This window comes from Protopterus annectens, chromosome 1.part1 (genome assembly GCF_019279795.1).
Source record: "Protopterus annectens isolate FY-2018-M chromosome 1.part1, PAN1.0, whole genome shotgun sequence".
Lineage (NCBI taxonomy): Eukaryota > Metazoa > Chordata > Ceratodontiformes > Protopteridae > Protopterus > Protopterus annectens.
Window position 1 is genome coordinate 346,848,129 of NC_056726.1, and position 19,501 is coordinate 346,867,629.

The window sequence follows — 19,501 nt, forward strand, 5'->3', positions numbered from 1 at the left end:
GGGAAACCCTTCAGGGGTGCTGGAAGGGCTTGTCAGAGAATGATTCTCTGCTGCCCTGGTTCTGCGGACCCCCTCTGCCTCGAGGGTGGCATCTGCTGTTGTTATTTCCTCCTCTGCCCCTGGAGGAAAAATCACTACGTGTATCAGGCGAGGCTCCCTGGGATTTCCGAAACCACATTTTTCTACTCTTCTGACCTTTGGGATATGGTCTGGAAGGAGTGGAAAAACGGACTTCCACGGCAGAGAGAGTCTTGCCTTCCTGTTCACACCTAGTGAGAGTGTCCTTCACCTGTGGTCCAAAGATAAATGAACCATCAAAGGGGTTGTTAGTGAATGATGCTCTAAAGGGCTCCGCAAAATTACACAACCGCATCCATGCATGTCTCCGAAGGGCCACGCCTGTGCCTGCGGCTCTACTCGCACCATCAGCTGCATAAGAAATGAGTCTCATGGAGGAGTTAAACACTGAATTAAGGGTCGCCAGCTGAGAAGCTACTTTAGCTTGAACTCCTTCAGCTGATGGATCCTGGAGGGTATCTCCAAGCTCTTTTAAGAGATACCTCTGAAGCCTGGTAAAAATGGCATAAGTAATTCAGTGACCTCATGGAGAAGGTCGCTGAAGCAAACATTCACTTCCCATATCTGTCCATAGTCCTAGACTCCTTGTTAGGAGGATGGACAGAGGAAGAAGTCTCCGCTAATTCCTTTTTAGTGGCTGCTGCTACCACCATGGCATCCACAGGTACACCCTTTGTAAGGAACTGTTTATCAGGGGGTGCAGTAATAAATTTGCTGGGCCTCCTCGGGGTTGGTTTTTACTGTGTCCAGGGCTGACCAAGCCCTTCAAGCCACCACCGACATTAGTGGATCGAAGGAGGGAGACACCCAGGAAGTGGAAGGGTGAGAACCAAATTCATCCAGGAATACGGATTCATTCTCAGTAGGGGCTAGGGCAGTTCAGTTCCCCCTCTGCCAAAGCATTTCTAGGATGTCTGAAAAGGAAACATCTTCAGAGGGGGATCTCAGGGACCCTTCTGATTCATCCAAATCCGTATCCAAAGTGACAGACTCAGGGGAGTCAATGTGCTTCCTCTTGCACTTCCTCTTCCGAGGGGCCTCCTCTGAATGATCAGGGGAGGCTTCGGAAGAGGAGGAAACACCGAGTGGGTTGCTCTGGAGCGCTGGTTCCCCACGCTTGGGGTCTGGAGGAGGGACAGAGGTTGATGCAGATACTACAGGGGACAGAGCCAGTGGGGTTGAATGTGGTGCTGACTCATGGGGCAGTACACTCCTCATGACATCGAAGGCATCCCTGCCATAATGCAAAGAAGGGTCTGGCTCTGAGGAAACGGGAATCCTCCTCCGCACTGAGGGGGACGGCTCTGAGGCTGATGTAGGAGCCGAGCTCACCTGCGCCAAAGCTCTGAGAGGAAGAACGGGGTCGGAAAAGGGTCCGATGCCACTCGCCCCCTTGGAGCCAACGAGGGAGTCTCGGCGCCCAGATCCCTCGATGGAAGGTAGCATCAAAGGGATCGGAGCCGATGACGGAACCGAAGGGGAAATCGTTATCGGTGCCGGTGGTTCCACAATTCGTACCCCAATAAACTCCGACTCCGAGCTCAGAGGAGTCAGAGGAGGAACATCAATTAAAGCGGATGGAGCTGACACCTGTTAAGGAGGGCTGAATAGCATTTTGGCTAGTGCCTGCAATTTCAACAACCTACTGACCACTCTCTCCACGTCATGGTCTGAGAGTCTAGAAGACTGAGAGGAGTGGGAGGATTTATGACTGCGGTCACTTTGCAATAGGGGAGACCGAGGGGCCGAATGTATCAACTCTAAGGATGGGGACCTCAGTCTCTTGTGGATCCGAAACGGCTCCGACGATACTGGTGGAGCCGACTGGGAAGCAGCCTCCTCGGTTCCAGCCGGAGCCGAGGTAGTTGGTAATGCTTGGACCAATGACGGCTCCGAGCTGGGAGCTGACAATTTGGATGGTATGGAAGATTTCACCGGCTGAGCCTTGGCTGGTGAATCTTGGGGCTTAAGGAGACCCCTTAAAATCAACTTATTTTTGTGCTCCTGCAGAACCCTTGGGCTGAATGCATGGCATACAGAACAAGAGTCCTGCAGGTGCACTGCACCTAAGCAATAGACGCAAGAAGTGTGCCCATCTGTCAGAGACATTTTCTGACAGCATGAGTCACACTTCTTGAATCCAGATACTTTGGATACTTTAGACATCTCTACAGAAAAAAACTTTGGCCCAAAGGCCCAAACAACAATTTTTTTTTTTAAATAGGAAGCCTCTAACTTAAACGGCTACCTATAAATTAAAGGAGACTAAGCTAAAGGAAAAACGCTACAACAAGAAGGCAAAAACAGGGTGGGGAAGAACTCTCTAACTTAAACAAGTTCTTAGAGAAATTCCAAATACACTAAAACTACAACAAGCTAGTTAATAATATATATAAAAACTAAACTATCAAAAAAATATCAGAAAATAAATAGCTAGAAAAAGTATTTAAACTAACTTACTACAGCCTGAGCCAGAAAAAATGAACTTCGCAGCTGGAGCAGCAAACGAGATCTGGGTAGCTAGCGCTCGGCATCATGGGATAAAAGGTAGCCTCGAGCCAGTAACAGCTCTCGAGCTATAGAAGATGGCCGAGTCGGAGCCGAAGGTCAGCTCCGATCCCAACAAGCAAGAAACGAAGGAGAGATAGACAACTTAACATCAATATATTCCCTGTTTTCATTCATAGTACTGTGGCATCTAATCAATGCTTGTCAAGAAGTCTTATTAATGCAGTCCAAAATACTTCACCTGGAGGGCTTGTACATAACTATCAGTAGGTAAAGAGCCCCACCTTATTACAGTAGATGAAGCCATAGAATTTATAGTCTTGAGTGTCACAGTACTGTTCAGTAAGCATTTCACATGTAGATTGGAGCTCTGTTTTCCTTCCTTTCTAAGCACTGTGTTGCACATGCATTTTTATATCAGTAACCTAAGGTGACAATGGCACCAGTAAGTGGATTACCACCAGTTATTGACAACTTCCTACAGAAAATGCAGTATTATGCAGCTCTGTTGGCTTACAGTGATAAAGTCCTGACTACAACTCAGGTGGCATGAGTTAATGAGTGGCATAGTCACTAGCTGCAGCCCCCAGAGGAGTAGATAAGACACCAGTGAAAGGACCACCACGATTATGCAGCAAAAGAATCTTCTTTATTAAATACAAAAGAGATGAGCGCTTTCACGTACGGACTGTACGCTTCTTCAGATCTATTTGATTAAAACTACACAATTCCTTATATAGTACAGAGTAAATGGCAAATTGCATCAATTATTCAATTGGTATAGTAATTACAAAATTAAGTGCAAAAAGCTGTTGCTAAAGTGTCAGTGCTATTGCTTAAAGAAAAGCTAACTCACTCTATATACAAACAGAAAAACAGTTTTCAAGAACAACTCAAAACATCAGAAAAAACAGACATGTAAGAAACATAAAAAATAAAAAATATATATGTATGTATGCTTCTATTTATCAGTATCACATAAAAAATCTTAATTTCTAAAAAACTCTATAAAGAGTTTTATAAGAAATGGAACATTATATCCTTAGGCTAGGAAGCAGTGTATATTCTTGTGTTTTTATATATTGTGTATATAAGCCTGGTTTGTTCCCTTATATATTACTATTTAAAACAGGGCTATTAGTGCCATAAATACCTATAATTATGTATGATCCTAATGTCTAAAGCTAAGATAGTATAACTTAGACATAGTTAACATGTGGATAAATGAATAAATAGAAAAATGAATAAAAGGAAGGGTATTAAGTCAGCACAAAGCTTCTGTCTATCTTCCAAAAAACCTGAAGCTAGGGAGCAAAGTCAACTGCACTATTAGACTAGGTTAAAGGCTATCAGATATAAATATATCTGTTTATTTTATCTCAAGTTAGTACTATAATCAATTGAAATGTATAAAGTGTATATAAAAATATATATATATATATATATATCCATAGTTGGACTAAAATTATGTCTATCTAAAACCTGCAACGAAACTGTATTGAGTAACAAATATTAAATAAATAAATAATCTGTAGAAAATCTATTTATATTATGTATTAAAAACTTTAAGTTAAAAAATTTCATTAATATAAAGAGACATGTGAACATGAAAATGTCATTAATTAACTTTATTAAAAAATCTTAACATATAAATATATAGAAATGTATAAAAATAAGTGTATAAAATATATATAAACTATGAAATATAAAATAGATCCATTCAATAAATGTTAAATATCATAATTTCTAAGTATGTTAAGAACCTAAGTAGTAAACGTCAGAGTGACAAAAGTATAAGTGTATATATTAGTATATCCCTAGAATGGGAATCTGATTTGTGTTGCGTAATACATATATATTCTTATATAATAGTAATTACAATATGAAATATATATAAAATATATGTTCATAGTAGTTAGAAGTTATGAGTAATATAAGATAAAAATAAAAATAACGTAGACTTAGTGATATGGGTAAATCAATTGTTGAGATATATATATTTATTTTACTTTATTTTAAGCTCCTTTTTTTAAGTATCGATCTGACACTAATGTACTGATTCAGTCCTGGGCTGTAATGGGCTTTAAACCTAAAAATCCATTGCAATTCTGTACTCTCCAATTCATTAAAAGTGTCTCCTTTCCTGTTATTCATATGTACAAGTTGTAGTATTCTGAATCTGAAACTATGATTAGGATTATTAAGAATATGTTTCGCCAGAGCATTTTTCTGGTCTTTCTTCTTAATGTCATATATGTGATTGTATATGCGTTCCTTTAAAGATCTAGTTGTCATTCCTATGTAGAACGCATCACAACCCTGACAGTTAGCCAAATAAACCAAGTTTGAACTAGTACAAGTTGATTTAAAATTAGGTTTAAATTTAATGTCTAGCTTAGGATGTGTAAAATCTATTTCTTTAGAGGTATAACCACACATATTGCATGTTTTACATGGATGAGTTCCTAGTACATTCTGTTTGGTAAGTTCTTCTCTTCCATCAGATAGTTTCATAACATAAATGCTACTGTATTGTTCATTGTGTTTTTCAATACAAAGTAGTCTTTTGAGGCTCTTACTATTAGTATAAAGGAACCTTGGTCTTTCTCCTATCTGACTCTTAATGTCATCATTTGTGAGCAATATCTGCCAATTTTTACGTATAATCTCAACTATATGTCTGTTATCACTAGTGTATCTGGTTTGAAAGGGTATGGCATTTTTATTTTTATTGTTATACCACTCATATCTTCCTTGTGTCTGATTCTGATAATTCTCTTGTGTGAGGGGGGTTAGAGGTACCTCTAAAGACTGTTGAACTTGTTGAATCAATTCTCTACTGTAGTTTCTCTCTATAAACATGTCTTCTAATTTCAATATCTGTTCCATTCTATCTCCATGATCCTTACATAGTTTGTTGACCCTAATGTGCTGGCCCTTGATAATGTTACGAAATATGTGTCTGGGGTGCATGCTGCTGTATTCCAGTAGCGTATTTTTCCAACAAGGTTTCCTATATATGGTATGACTCAAAATACCTTTGTCATCTTTGGTAATGGTTACATCCAGAAAGTTAATCGTGGTTGTGGAATATTCAACAGTAAATTTAAAGAAAGAGGTGGTAGATTCTAGATATTCCACTAAATCAAGAAATTCCTGTAGCGTGCCATTCCAGAGAATTATTATGTCATCCACAAATCGTTTATATAGTAACATCTTTTCAAAATTAACATTATTGAACAAATGCATGCATTCCCAGTAATATACAACAAGATTCGCATAGGTATTTGCACAGGGAGTGCCCATGGCCACTCCCCATTGCTGTAGGAACAAAGTATTGTCATACATGAAGACATTATTGTTTAAAACGAGGTCTAAAATAGCATTCAGGAGAATCTGTTCATTGTTATTGAACCTGACTGTATTATGAATAATATAACTAATAGCTTCAGAACCATAGCCATTTGGAATAGAGGTAAATAAATTCTTCATGTCCATAGTTATTAGAAGACTACTGGTGGGAATACCTTCTTTAAAGTCTGTCAGTGCTTCTAGTAACTGGTGTGTATCCCTTAAAATTGAAGTTATGTCATTAACAATGGGCCTTAACTTCTTCTCTATATATACAGACATAGTTTCAGTAACCCACCCTTCTCCCACTACAATCGGACGTAGAGGTGGTGGTGTTATGCCTTTATGTATTTTTGGCAGTCCTTTTATGTATGGGGTCTTGGGTTGCTCTATTAAGAAATATTGATATAGCTCCTGATCTATCTGTCTGCACATTAGAAAATCATAAAGCTCCTGGTGTACTGAAAAAATAACTTTTGTCAGGTCACTAGTGTTGATTTCTTTATAAGTGTCAGTATCTCTAAGCATGGTTTTCATTAGAGTGTTATACTGTGTGTTGTCTAGTATCACTATGCCACCCCCTTTGTCAGCAGGTTTTATTACTATATTTCTATCTTGTTGAAGGGCATATAGAGATTCCCATTCAGAATGGGACACATTGGTGTATAGATGTTTCATTTTGTTGTTAAAATGTCTGTAAAAGTCCGTTTCACAAGCCTTAATAAAACATTCAGTCACTGGTGTCTGTGAAGGAGTAAAAGTACTCTTTCTTTTAAAACTATTAGTTCCTATGTCTAAATCAGTAGAATGAGCTCTATTACTAAACATACATTTCAGATTGATTTTACGAATAAAAAGCCGCAGGTCTGTTAATATTTCACTAAGCTAGAAAAAGTATTTAAACTAACTTACTACAGCCTGAGCCAGAAAAAATGAACTTCGCAGCTGGAGCAGCAAACGAGATCTGGGTAGCTAGCGCTCGGCATCATGGGATAAAAGGTAGCCTCGAGCCAGTAACAGCTCTCGAGCTATAGAAGATGGCCGAGTCGGAGCCGAAGGTCAGCTCCGATCCCAACAAGCAAGAAACGAAGGAGAGATAGACAACTTAACATCAATATATTCCCTGTTTTCATTCATAGTACTGTGGCATCTAATCAATGCTTGTCAAGAAGTCTTATTAATGCAGTCCAAAATACTTCACCTGGAGGGCTTGTACATAACTATCAGTAGGTAAAGAGCCCCACCTTATTACAGTAGATGAAGCCATAGAATTTATAGTCTTGAGTGTCACAGTACTGTTCAGTAAGCATTTCACATGTAGATTGGAGCTCTGTTTTCCTTCCTTTCTAAGCACTGTGTTGCACATGCATTTTTATATCAGTAACCTAAGGTGACACTGGCACCAGTAAGTGGATTACCACCAGTTATTGACAACTTCCTACAGAAAATGCAGTATTATGCAGCTCTGTTGGCTTACAGTGATAAAGTCCTGACTACAACTCAGGTGGCATGAGTTAATGAGTGGCATAGTCACTAGCTGCAGCCCCCAGAGGAGTAGATAAGACACCAGTGAAAGGACCACCACGATTATGCAGCAAAAGAATCTTCTTTATTAAATACAAAAAGAGATGAGCGCTTTCACGTACGGACTGTACGCTTCTTCAGATCTATTTGATTAAAACTACACAATTCCTTATATAGTACAGAGTAAATGGCAAATTGCATCAATTATTCAATTGGTATAGTAATTACAAAATTAAGTGCAAAAAGCTGTTGCTAAAGTGTCAGTGCTATTGCTTAAAGAAAAGCTAACTCACTCTATATACAAACAGAAAAACAGTTTTCAAGAACAACTCAAAACATCAGAAAAAACAGACATGTAAGAAACATAAAAAATAAAAAATATATATGTATGTATGCTTCTATTTATCAGTATCACATAAAAAATCTTAATTTCTAAAAAACTCTATAAAGAGTTTTATAAGAAATGGAACATTATATCCTTAGGCTAGGAAGCAGTGTATATTCTTGTGTTTTTATATATTGTGTATATAAGCCTGGTTTGTTCCCTTATATATTACTATTTAAAACAGGGCTATTAGTGCCATAAATACCTATAATTATGTATGATCCTAATGTCTAAAGCTAAGATAGTATAACTTAGACATAGTTAACATGTGGATAAATGAATAAATAGAAAAATGAATAAAAGGAAGGGTATTAAGTCAGCACAAAGCTTCTGTCTATCTTCCAAAAAACCTGAAGCTAGGGAGCAAAGTCAACTGCACTATTAGACTAGGTTAAAGGCTATCAGATATAAATATATCTGTTTATTTTATCTCAAGTTAGTACTATAATCAATTGAAATGTATAAAGTGTATATAAAAATATATATATATATATATATCCATAGTTGGACTAAAATTATGTCTATCTAAAACCTGCAACGAAACTGTATTGAGTAACAAATATTAAATAAATAAATAATCTGTAGAAAATCTATTTATATTATGTATTAAAAACTTTAAGTTAAAAAATTTCATTAATATAAAGAGACATGTGAACATGAAAATGTCATTAATTAACTTTATTAAAAAATCTTAACATATAAATATATAGAAATGTATAAAAATAAGTGTATAAAATATATATAAACTATGAAATATAAAATAGATCCATTCAATAAATGTTAAATATCATAATTTCTAAGTATGTTAAGAACCTAAGTAGTAAACGTCAGAGTGACAAAAGTATAAGTGTATATATTAGTATATCCCTAGAATGGGAATCTGATTTGTGTTGCGTAATACATATATATTCTTATATAATAGTAATTACAATATGAAATATATATAAAATATATGTTCATAGTAGTTAGAAGTTATGAGTAATATAAGATAAAAATAAAAATAACGTAGACTTAGTGATATGGGTAAATCAATTGTTGAGATATATATATTTATTTTACTTTATTTTAAGCTCCTTTTTTTAAGTATCGATCTGACACTAATGTACTGATTCAGTCCTGGGCTGTAATGGGCTTTAAACCTAAAATCCATTGCAATTCTGTACTCTCCAATTCATTAAAAGTGTCTCCTTTCCTGTTATTCATATGTACAAGTTGTAGTATTCTGAATCTGAAACTATGATTAGGATTATTAAGAATATGTTTCGCCAGAGCATTTTTCTGGTCTTTCTTCTTAATGTCATATATGTGATTGTATATGCGTTCCTTTAAAGATCTAGTTGTCATTCCTATGTAGAACGCATCACAACCCTGACAGTTAGCCAAATAAACCAAGTTTGAACTAGTACAAGTTGATTTAAAATTAGGTTTAAATTTAATGTCTAGCTTAGGATGTGTAAAATCTATTTCTTTAGAGGTATAACCACACATATTGCATGTTTTACATGGATGAGTTCCTAGTACATTCTGTTTGGTAAGTTCTTCTCTTCCATCAGATAGTTTCATAACATAAATGCTACTGTATTGTTCATTGTGTTTTTCAATACAAAGTAGTCTTTTGAGGCTCTTACTATTAGTATAAAGGAACCTTGGTCTTTCTCCTATCTGACTCTTAATGTCATCATTTGTGAGCAATATCTGCCAATTTTTACGTATAATCTCAACTATATGTCTGTTATCACTAGTGTATCTGGTTTGAAAGGGTATGGCATTTTTATTTTTATTGTTATACCACTCATATCTTCCTTGTGTCTGATTCTGATAATTCTCTTGTGTGAGGGGGGTTAGAGGTACCTCTAAAGACTGTTGAACTTGTTGAATCAATTCTCTACTGTAGTTTCTCTCTATAAACATGTCTTCTAATTTCAATATCTGTTCCATTCTATCTCCATGATCCTTACATAGTTTGTTGACCCTAATGTGCTGGCCCTTGATAATGTTACGAAATATGTGTCTGGGGTGCATGCTGCTGTATTCCAGTAGCGTATTTTTCCAACAAGGTTTCCTATATATGGTATGACTCAAAATACCTTTGTCATCTTTGGTAATGGTTACATCCAGAAAGTTAATCGTGGTTGTGGAATATTCAACAGTAAATTTAAAGAAAGAGGTGGTAGATTCTAGATATTCCACTAAATCAAGAAATTCCTGTAGCGTGCCATTCCAGAGAATTATTATGTCATCCACAAATCGTTTATATAGTAACATCTTTTCAAAATTAACATTATTGAACAAATGCATGCATTCCCAGTAATATACAACAAGATTTGCATAGGTATTTGCACAGGGAGTGCCCATGGCCACTCCCCATTGCTGTAGGAACAAAGTATTGTCATACATGAAGACATTATTGTTTAAAACGAGGTCTAAAATAGCATTCAGGAGAATCTGTTCATTGTTATTGAACCTGACTGTATTATGAATAATATAACTAATAGCTTCAGAACCATAGCCATTTGGAATAGAGGTAAATAAATTCTTCATGTCCATAGTTATTAGAAGACTACTGGTGGGAATACCTTCTTTAAAGTCTGTCAGTGCTTCTAGTAACTGGTGTGTATCCCTTAAAATTGAAGTTATGTCATTAACAATGGGCCTTAACTTCTTCTCTATATATACAGACATAGTTTCAGTAACCCACCCTTCTCCCACTACAATCGGACGTAGAGGTGGTGGTGTTATGCCTTTATGTATTTTTGGCAGTCCTTTTATGTATGGGGTCTTGGGTTGCTCTATTAAGAAATATTGATATAGCTCCTGATCTATCTGTCTGCACATTAGAAAATCATAAAGCTCCTGGTGTACTGAAAAAATAACTTTTGTCAGGTCACTAGTGTTGATTTCTTTATAAGTGTCAGTATCTCTAAGCATGGTTTTCATTAGAGTGTTATACTGTGTGTTGTCTAGTATCACTATGCCACCCCCTTTGTCAGCAGGTTTTATTACTATATTTCTATCTTGTTGAAGGGCATATAGAGATTCCCATTCAGAATGGGACACATTGGTGTATAGATGTTTCATTTTGTTGTTAAAATGTCTGTAAAAGTCCGTTTCACAAGCCTTAATAAAACATTCAGTCACTGGTGTCTGTGAAGGAGTAAAAGTACTCTTTCTTTTAAAACTATTAGTTCCTATGTCTAAATCAGTAGAATGAGCTCTATTACTAAACATACATTTCAGATTGATTTTACGAATAAAAAGCCGCAGGTCTGTTAATATTTCACTAAGCTAGAAAAAGTATTTAAACTAACTTACTACAGCCTGAGCCAGAAAAAATGAACTTCGCAGCTGGAGCAGCAAACGAGATCTGGGTAGCTAGCGCTCGGCATCATGGGATAAAAGGTAGCCTTGAGCCAGTAACAGCTCTCGAGCTATAGAAGATGGCCGAGTCGGAGCCGAAGGTCAGCTCCGATCCCAACAAGCAAGAAACGAAGGAGAGATAGACAACTTAACATCAATATATTCCCTGTTTTCATTCATAGTACTGTGGCATCTAATCAATGCTTGTCAAGAAGTCTTATTAATGCAGTCCAAAATACTTCACCTGGAGGGCTTGTACATAACTATCAGTAGGTAAAGAGCCCCACCTTATTACAGTAGATGAAGCCATAGAATTTATAGTCTTGAGTGTCACAGTACTGTTCAGTAAGCATTTCACATGTAGATTGGAGCTCTGTTTTCCTTCCTTTCTAAGCACTGTGTTGCACATGCATTTTTATATCAGTAACCTAAGGTGACACTGGCACCAGTAAGTGGATTACCACCAGTTATTGACAACTTCCTACAGAAAATGCAGTATTATGCAGCTCTGTTGGCTTACAGTGATAAAGTCCTGACTACAACTCAGGTGGCATGAGTTAATGAGTGGCATAGTCACTAGCTGCAGCCCCCAGAGGAGTAATAAGGTTTATAGCCTCCATTCAGCACAAGTTTTTGTGTGCCACAACCTCTCCCCTCCCAAGGGGTCATGGGTTAAATATCTCAGGTTACACTAAGGATAATGATTTTCTCATTGGAGATTGGAGACACTTATTCAAGGTGCCTCAGCTGTTAATGCAGATGGAGTTGCCTGCAGGCTTATGTCATTTGCATGCATACAACACAGTCTGCACTATGTCCTCCTTGAGCACAGCCTACCTGTCATGCAGGGGGATTTAAATATAAGATAAAAACCTCTCAATAATAATCTGCCCAAACAACAGAGACCTCCAAAGCAGAAACGCAAGCAACCTCCATCCCTCAATACAACCCAAAAGACACATAACCCACAGACTCAGTGTGCCACTCAACCACAGCCCATAAGAAAAAACAATGTACCCAACACATTAGTCATAGGTGACTCTATAGTCAGGCACACTGATGTTCCATTCACCAGACTAGACAAGGAGAAGGTTACTGTCAGCTGCCTGTCAGGTGCCAGGATCTGCCACATAACCCACGCATTCAGGTCACTCCACAACAAGTACAAATATGACTCAGTCATTGTCTATGTTGGTGTGAATGACCTGAGGTGTACCTCCCTGGACTACATGAAAAGAGACATGGAAGAGCTCTCCGATCTTGTAATCCAGGCAGGTATGACCCTAGCCCTGAGTAGCATCCTACCTTCGCCCAGAATGATACCACAGTACAAGGACAAAATGATTGACTTCAACAATTGGCTAAGCTTCTGGTGTCATTTTAAAGGGGATCCAGTATCTGTCTGCCTGGGATGACGTGGTCGACAGGCCATGATGCTTTGCCGGAGATGGCCTGCACCTGTCGCCACTGGGATGCTGGATACTGGCTAAGTCTCTTGCCGCCCCTATATAGCCTTTTTTAGGCAAGGTCTAAACAACAAACCCACCACTGTAGCAGGTACAGGCAAACAAAAACTGAGGTTAATGCTACTCAATGCTAGAAGTCTCAACCTCAAAATGCACTCACTCGAGGCACTCCTCAAAATGGAGACCATCGATATCTGTGCTGTGACTGAAACCTGGTTCAAGGCTCTGGAGAGCACCCCTGCATTACCAGGCTATATCTCATACCATACCTTTCGGCCATCTAACCTACACTGGAACATCAGATGTGGAGGTGTGTCCATATTCATTAAGGATATCCACACCTCCAGGCTAGTTGCCCAAGATAATGCATCCAAAATTATCCAAGTGCAACTAACTCTGGGTAAAATTGCAAACCAAATTGTAGCTTGCTACAGATCCCCCACCATGCCTCAGAACTCCCACTCCTCTTTTCTTGATATAGTGGAAAATATTAGGGTCCAAACAAACATCCTAATAATGGGCGATTTCAACTACCCCACCATAAACTGGGAAAACTACTCATGTACCAACTCCTTCGCTCAACGCTTTCTAGAATTCATAAACACCAACACCCTTGATCAACTTATCCACACCCCCACCATGGCCAACAATATCCTACACCTGGTCATTACCAACATGAGTGACCGGTGTTCCACACCTGAAGTCAACTCCTCGTTGGTCAGGTCCGACCACATGCTAAACACCATAGATATCCACATCCCGCCCCCACCCCCATTAAGGGAATCACTGTAAAAAATTTCTCCAAAGCCAACTTCATGCTTCTTAAGACAGAAGTGGCAAACTTCACGACATCCTTGCAGATGGGCACTGCAGCTATGACTGCAGAATCCTACACAAATACCCTCTATAAGCACTTACACGTTTGCATGGATCGTGCTATCCCTAACAGAACCAAGACACTATCCTCCAAAAAAACGATGTCAATCTGGTGGTCCCCTGCTATAAACAAACTCTACAACAGAAGGAAGAAACTGTTACAGAAGAGAGTAAAATCCCATGAGTGAAGGAGCTCCCTGGTCAGCCTCAGTAAGAAACTGAGACCCCTCATAAAATCCTCCAAAGCTAGCTATGAAAACAAGATTGCCTCTGATTCTAAGGACAATCACAAAGCATTCTATAGCTATGTCAAGAATCTCAATGGCAATACCCAGGTCTGCTATGAGCTACAGCACAATGGCATGAAAATTACAGAGCCAACTGATATCGCCAACATCCTGGCTGATAGGTTCAGTGAGAACTTTACCCCCCTCTCACCCCCTAAAGGCCCCATATCTATACCGCAAGAATGCAGAGCCCCTGAAATCACAACTGCACAGCTAAAAACTGCACTTTTCAAAGTCAAGAACACAACTTCCATGGGACTGGACAACATCCCAGGCTGCGTTCTGCACAAACTTCAGAACAAATTGCCCCCCCTCCCACCTAAGCACCATGTTCAGTCATAGCCTCATGTCAGGCTTTGTACCCACTGAATAGTGCACAGCAACAGTTATACCACTCCACAAAGGGGGAGCCAGCACAGACCCCGGGAACTATCGCCCTATTAGTCTGACGAGCCTGGTCTGCAAGGTCATGGAACACATCATCATGGAACTCCTAAACAAAGACATAGGTAACCTCCAAACACTGGACTCCACCCAGTTTGGGTTTGTGAAAGGCAGATCATGCCTCCTGAACCTGATTGACTTCTTTGAAACAGTCACCAAAGCTGTAGACAAGGGAAAGGCAGTTCACACAGCCTATCTTGACCTCGCCAAGGCTTTCGACACCATCCCCTATTCTGGAATTATAGATAAACTCACTAAACTGGGTATAAATCCATACATCACAAGATGGGTTGACACCTGGCTTACTGACACAACCCACACTGAAAAAGTTGCAGACTCCAAATCGGACTTCAAACCAGTGATACGTGGAGTACTACAGGGTTCAGTCCTGGGTCCCCTCCTGCTTGGTATCTACTTCTCTGAAGTAAGGGCTAACACAGAGGGCCTCTGGCTGATGAAGTTCGCAGATGACTGCAAACTAGATGCCATAGTTGAGTCCCCAAATGACGTGGACATCCTACAGAAGGGCCTCATTGAGACAGATGCCTGGTGTTAGAGCCATGGCCTCCAGCTAAATGCATTGTCATCCCCTTTGGTAAAAAGTCTGCTCCCATGAACTACCACATAGGCAGCAATTCTCTTAATGCCGAAGGTATGATAAGATACCTTGGGACTCAGGTGGACAGTAGTCTCTCCTTTGATAATCACATTACCACAGTAGTCAGAAAATCCTTCTACATGGCACACCTCATCACAAAAGGGTTTTCATCCAGGAAAAAAAAGATCATTGTTCCCCTCTACTCGGCATCCATTAGACCCATTATTGAGTACAATGCCCCTTTTGGAATGTACCTCACAAGACATCTGCAACAGCAGGAAAGGCCACAGAAGTACCTCACCAAGAGGATTACGGGTCTCAAACATTTGTCCTATGCTTTACTCTATAGCATATCACCTACTCCGAGATGATCTCTGCCTAACATACAGAGTTATGTCACACCCAGAGCTGTTGGACATGCTACACCTAAAAGAAATCCCAATCCCTCCGGGATACACGCTCTAGGGATCTAAACCTTGTCACCACAATAAATAGAATATGCTGGAGGGATCGATTCCTGTCCCAGAGACTTTCCATACTCTGGAACAAGCTACTTATCTATGTCAAGCAAAGTTCATTAGCACTCTTCAAGAAAATCTTGATGAATGGATGGGAATTAGGAATTTCACCCCAGGGATCACTCCTGTGGCCCTGCTAGACAGGAGCACAGGAAAATAACTTTGTGGGGTGGCGAAAGTCAGGGAACCTTGTTGGCTAGGCTTACATAGGCCCTAGGGCTGATAGCCTAGTACCTACCTATGAACCTATGAACCCAATCCACACCATATGACATCACCACAAATGCTGCTAAATTCTTGTCCTGATTGGGGAACAAAAGTGGAAAAGGGTTCTTTCCCAAAGGCAAATGAATTACAAGGACTGTTCCAAGTGAAGCTTGATGGTCAAGATGGGCAGGGCAAAGAAAATGTTGTGGGCATTATGCTGAAAATCTACTGCTCTGCTACTGGACTTGAAACATTCAGTCATACCACTAGCTTGTGAAGATCATTGCCTGAAGTACAATTATTTCATTCTGTAAAAACTATTTGATATATTTGCTTTGCAGTTTCCATTACACAATATCACTACACAGGACTGTCACAATACCTTTCCCATGATGTCCTTGAATTTACATTTTTCCTGTTCCAAGAGTTCTTGATATTTTTTAATTTCATAATGCAGTTGCTTTTCGTGGTCCTTTACTGAAAACAACTGTGCAATGCTGGAAGAGTGAAGACTGTTGCTCCCTTCTTTAAGCAGTCTTTTCTGGAACAAAACAAATCAACATATCTTTGATTTATTAGACTATCAGGGAAATGCAGATTTCAAATACCAGAAAATGTTCTATGGCACTTCACTACATCTAAAAAGATCACCAAGTCCAATAATGCAAGTACCAAGTTACCACAGCAGTGATGTGGAATTTTTTTTCTGCCTGCATACCTGGCAACCACCATCTCCCACTCTTCTAGTCTTCCAGACTCATTTATTCATCCCACAGGTACTGCCCACTACACCCCACATAACCGCATGGTCAGTTTCCCACCCTTCAGTGCAGACTTACCTTGCAATGCCTATAATGTTTAGGACAAGCAGTACTGGGAGGTAAGAGTCAACTATAAATGTTGTTCATAATTAGCCTAACTCCCCACCCCACTAACTCTGCTATATATGCTGCTTAGTCAGGAGTATATCATCATTTCATGAATGAAACTGCCATCAATCCACACTCAGTGAGAAACATTCATTGATTTTTGCACACTGCCAACAAATTAAACCACACACACGCACACACACACACACACACACACACACACACACACACACACACACACACACACACACACACACAATCATAAAACCAAACTCAAAATCACTATTTTGGGAATGGTTTGATTTTGTGATCAGTAAACCACAAAACTAACTACAAACCTCTAAAACACCAAACAGTAATACCTGACTCCACTTTCTAACATCTAACCCGCAAAACCAAATGGCAAACCCTCCCCAGCTCCACCCATTCACTGCTATATTCAAATGAAACAACGTAAACACCTGACTTACATCCTTTATGTGAGGTGCTTTGCCAACACTCTAGCAATATAAGGGGTTCACTCCATGCCCTCTTATTTATATTAACTGTACTGTTACACTACTACAGTCAAATAGCACACACACTGAAAGTGCTATAGTCAACCAAAGCCAGTTCAACTATAGCATAAGTCAGATACCAGTGATTTTGATGGATTGTGAAACTTCAGACATCCTGTGATAAAAATAAACAATTTACAAAATGCCTTGCAATTCTAGACAAGCCATGCACTATTGATATGATGCCTGTCCACGCTCAAACATGCACCTAAATGCAGTTACAGTGCACATGCCCTACATGATGAATCACTCCACATATGTTGATCTTTCCCGACAGTGAATAGTCTCCTGCCTCTGGTGTGAGTCCATGTAGCAAAGGACCCTAGCTCCCATTTCCCAGTTTAGGTGACTCATTCATTCTTACCTTTCCCTTCTGGATCCTTCAACATTCTTGTCACTAATCAATCCCAAATTTCCTGTATTGTAGCTATGACTTCATGCATCTATATCATACAGCCAATGTATAGCGACAGAAAATTGTCTAATAAGCTAAAAATTTGTTTATAAGACATTAGTGTAGCAGAAGGGTTCACGGTTAAAATGTTTTTAATTAATTATATTTTATGTTTCTTATTATTTTCTTCTTTTCTTCTAGCTCTCTTGGCTGTTTTTACACTGATTTAGGCTTCTCTCAGGGTTATGTTAGAGGCAGTTTACCAAAAAATATATGCCCTTAAGGCATATTTTGGTGAAATATCTGTCTATAGAAATGCTGTCATATCTACCCCAAAACATAACTTACAACTTAATTTAATCATATATGAGGTTGGAAATATATCACTCAAATTAATCACATCTAAGGATGGCAATCTCGAAGGAAGGACAATATTTAGTTCTGCTGGTAGAATCTATGTACTTTACCATCTACAAGATGACTTAATCAGTTTCAGGGAATTGCACTGTAAGTACATATTTTGGGAAATATGTTTGTTGAAACAATTTGGTGAATTGTTTTCAACACAAAGTCATCTAGCTTACAGTAAATGTCAGAATGTGCTTCAGTTAATAGGTCACTGTAATACAGTCAACTCTTAAGTGAAGCCATTCCACAAATTAATTCTTTGGAGACTCTAGTAAGAGTTGTCAGATTAGCATCAATTACTTGTCGTTATTGATTGTAATTGCTGACATTATGAACAACATGGATGAGAGTGACATTTGTTCCTTTACAGTTGTTTTCAACTGATTACAGAACTAAGCAAATGTCACAGGATAACAACGAATGTAAAGAATCAAGTACTTCAGTATTATTCAGAAACCTGACAAATACAAACTCAGCCATGAAAAGTACAGACTTCAAAACTTGGTTAGATGGATGACAGGCAACATAACACGTCTGTTGCAACATTGAAACCCTGTGTAAAAGACCTGTTAAGGCAAGGCTTTACCTACCTGTAATAGTTTTAGCTTATTTTGATGGTTTCTAGTTCATTGGTTTACACTGACCCAAGAGATAGGAGTTTGAACACTAAAGAGTGGTAATAGCAGCAAACCAAGAGCGATACAGTATCATGGCCTGTGTTTCCGAAGACCCATCCAGTGATGTCATGGAAAGTGAAAACATAAATTTTATTTTATTTTTTTACTGTATTTATATTGCTTTTTTAACTGTGGCATGTATGTATGTATGTATATATGTATGTATGTATTTATTTAGTTATTTATTTATTTACCAGTATAGCCTGATTAGAGTCCTAGAATCCCATTTTCAGCAGAGACCCAGGGAGAAATGTTCCATGGTACATGGTAATTAATAATATATTACAGCAGAATTCTTATATGACTAAAAATATACATCATAAATTGCAGTGGAAAAGATATGTCAGGTAACAGGGAAGAATTGTATTACATATAAGAGTGTTGCAATGGTAACAAGCAAGGGAAATCAGTAGAACATGAAAACTGAGATAGAAGGGAAAACAGTAGAACACTTTAAACAGCTTCAAGTATCTAGGATGGGTGGTTAAGGAGAAATTAAGTCTGAAAGAGGAGGTCAAAGCTAGAATTAGAGGGGCTGCAGCCAACTGGAACAGATTGTTAGGTGGTATATGATATAAGAATGTCAAAGAAGTTGAAAAGTAAGGTGTACAAAACATTGGTGTGACCAGCACTATTGTATGGTAAGAAACCTGGACAGTAAAGGCAGAGCAGTTGAGGAAACTAGAGGTGAGGGAGTCGAAGTGCTTGAGCTGGGTGGTAGGATGCAAGCTGTGGGACAGATGAAGAAGTGTTGACATAGCAGAAGCCAAAGTAGCTCCGATTACATAAAAGGTTAAAGAGAACAGATTACAGTGGTTCAGTCACATGTGCAGGAAAGCAGAAGACAATGTGATGAAGATGATTTTTGATAGACAGGAAGAAGGCAAGTGGAAATGAAGGCATCCAGCAAAGAGCTTGATGGACTGTGTTAGGCAGGAAACTGGCACTGAATAGGGAGAGATGGCGACAAGTTGCATGACACCCCAACCCCAAGTAG

The 19,501-nt window shown here is 38.8% G+C and overlaps 1 protein-coding gene across 1 annotated transcript in view; it reads right to left on the reverse strand.

Annotated features, from left to right (window-relative positions):
* The window catches only part of LOC122804958 (cytadherence high molecular weight protein 2-like), a 699,628-nt gene that overhangs the window by 178,981 nt on the left and 501,146 nt on the right, over nucleotides 1–19,501 (reverse strand). The window contains exon 7 of the mRNA XM_044075199.1: nucleotides 15,982–16,140. Coding sequence (XP_043931134.1) covers nucleotides 15,982–16,140 — 159 coding nt within the window. The remainder of the gene's footprint in view (nucleotides 1–15,981; nucleotides 16,141–19,501) is intronic.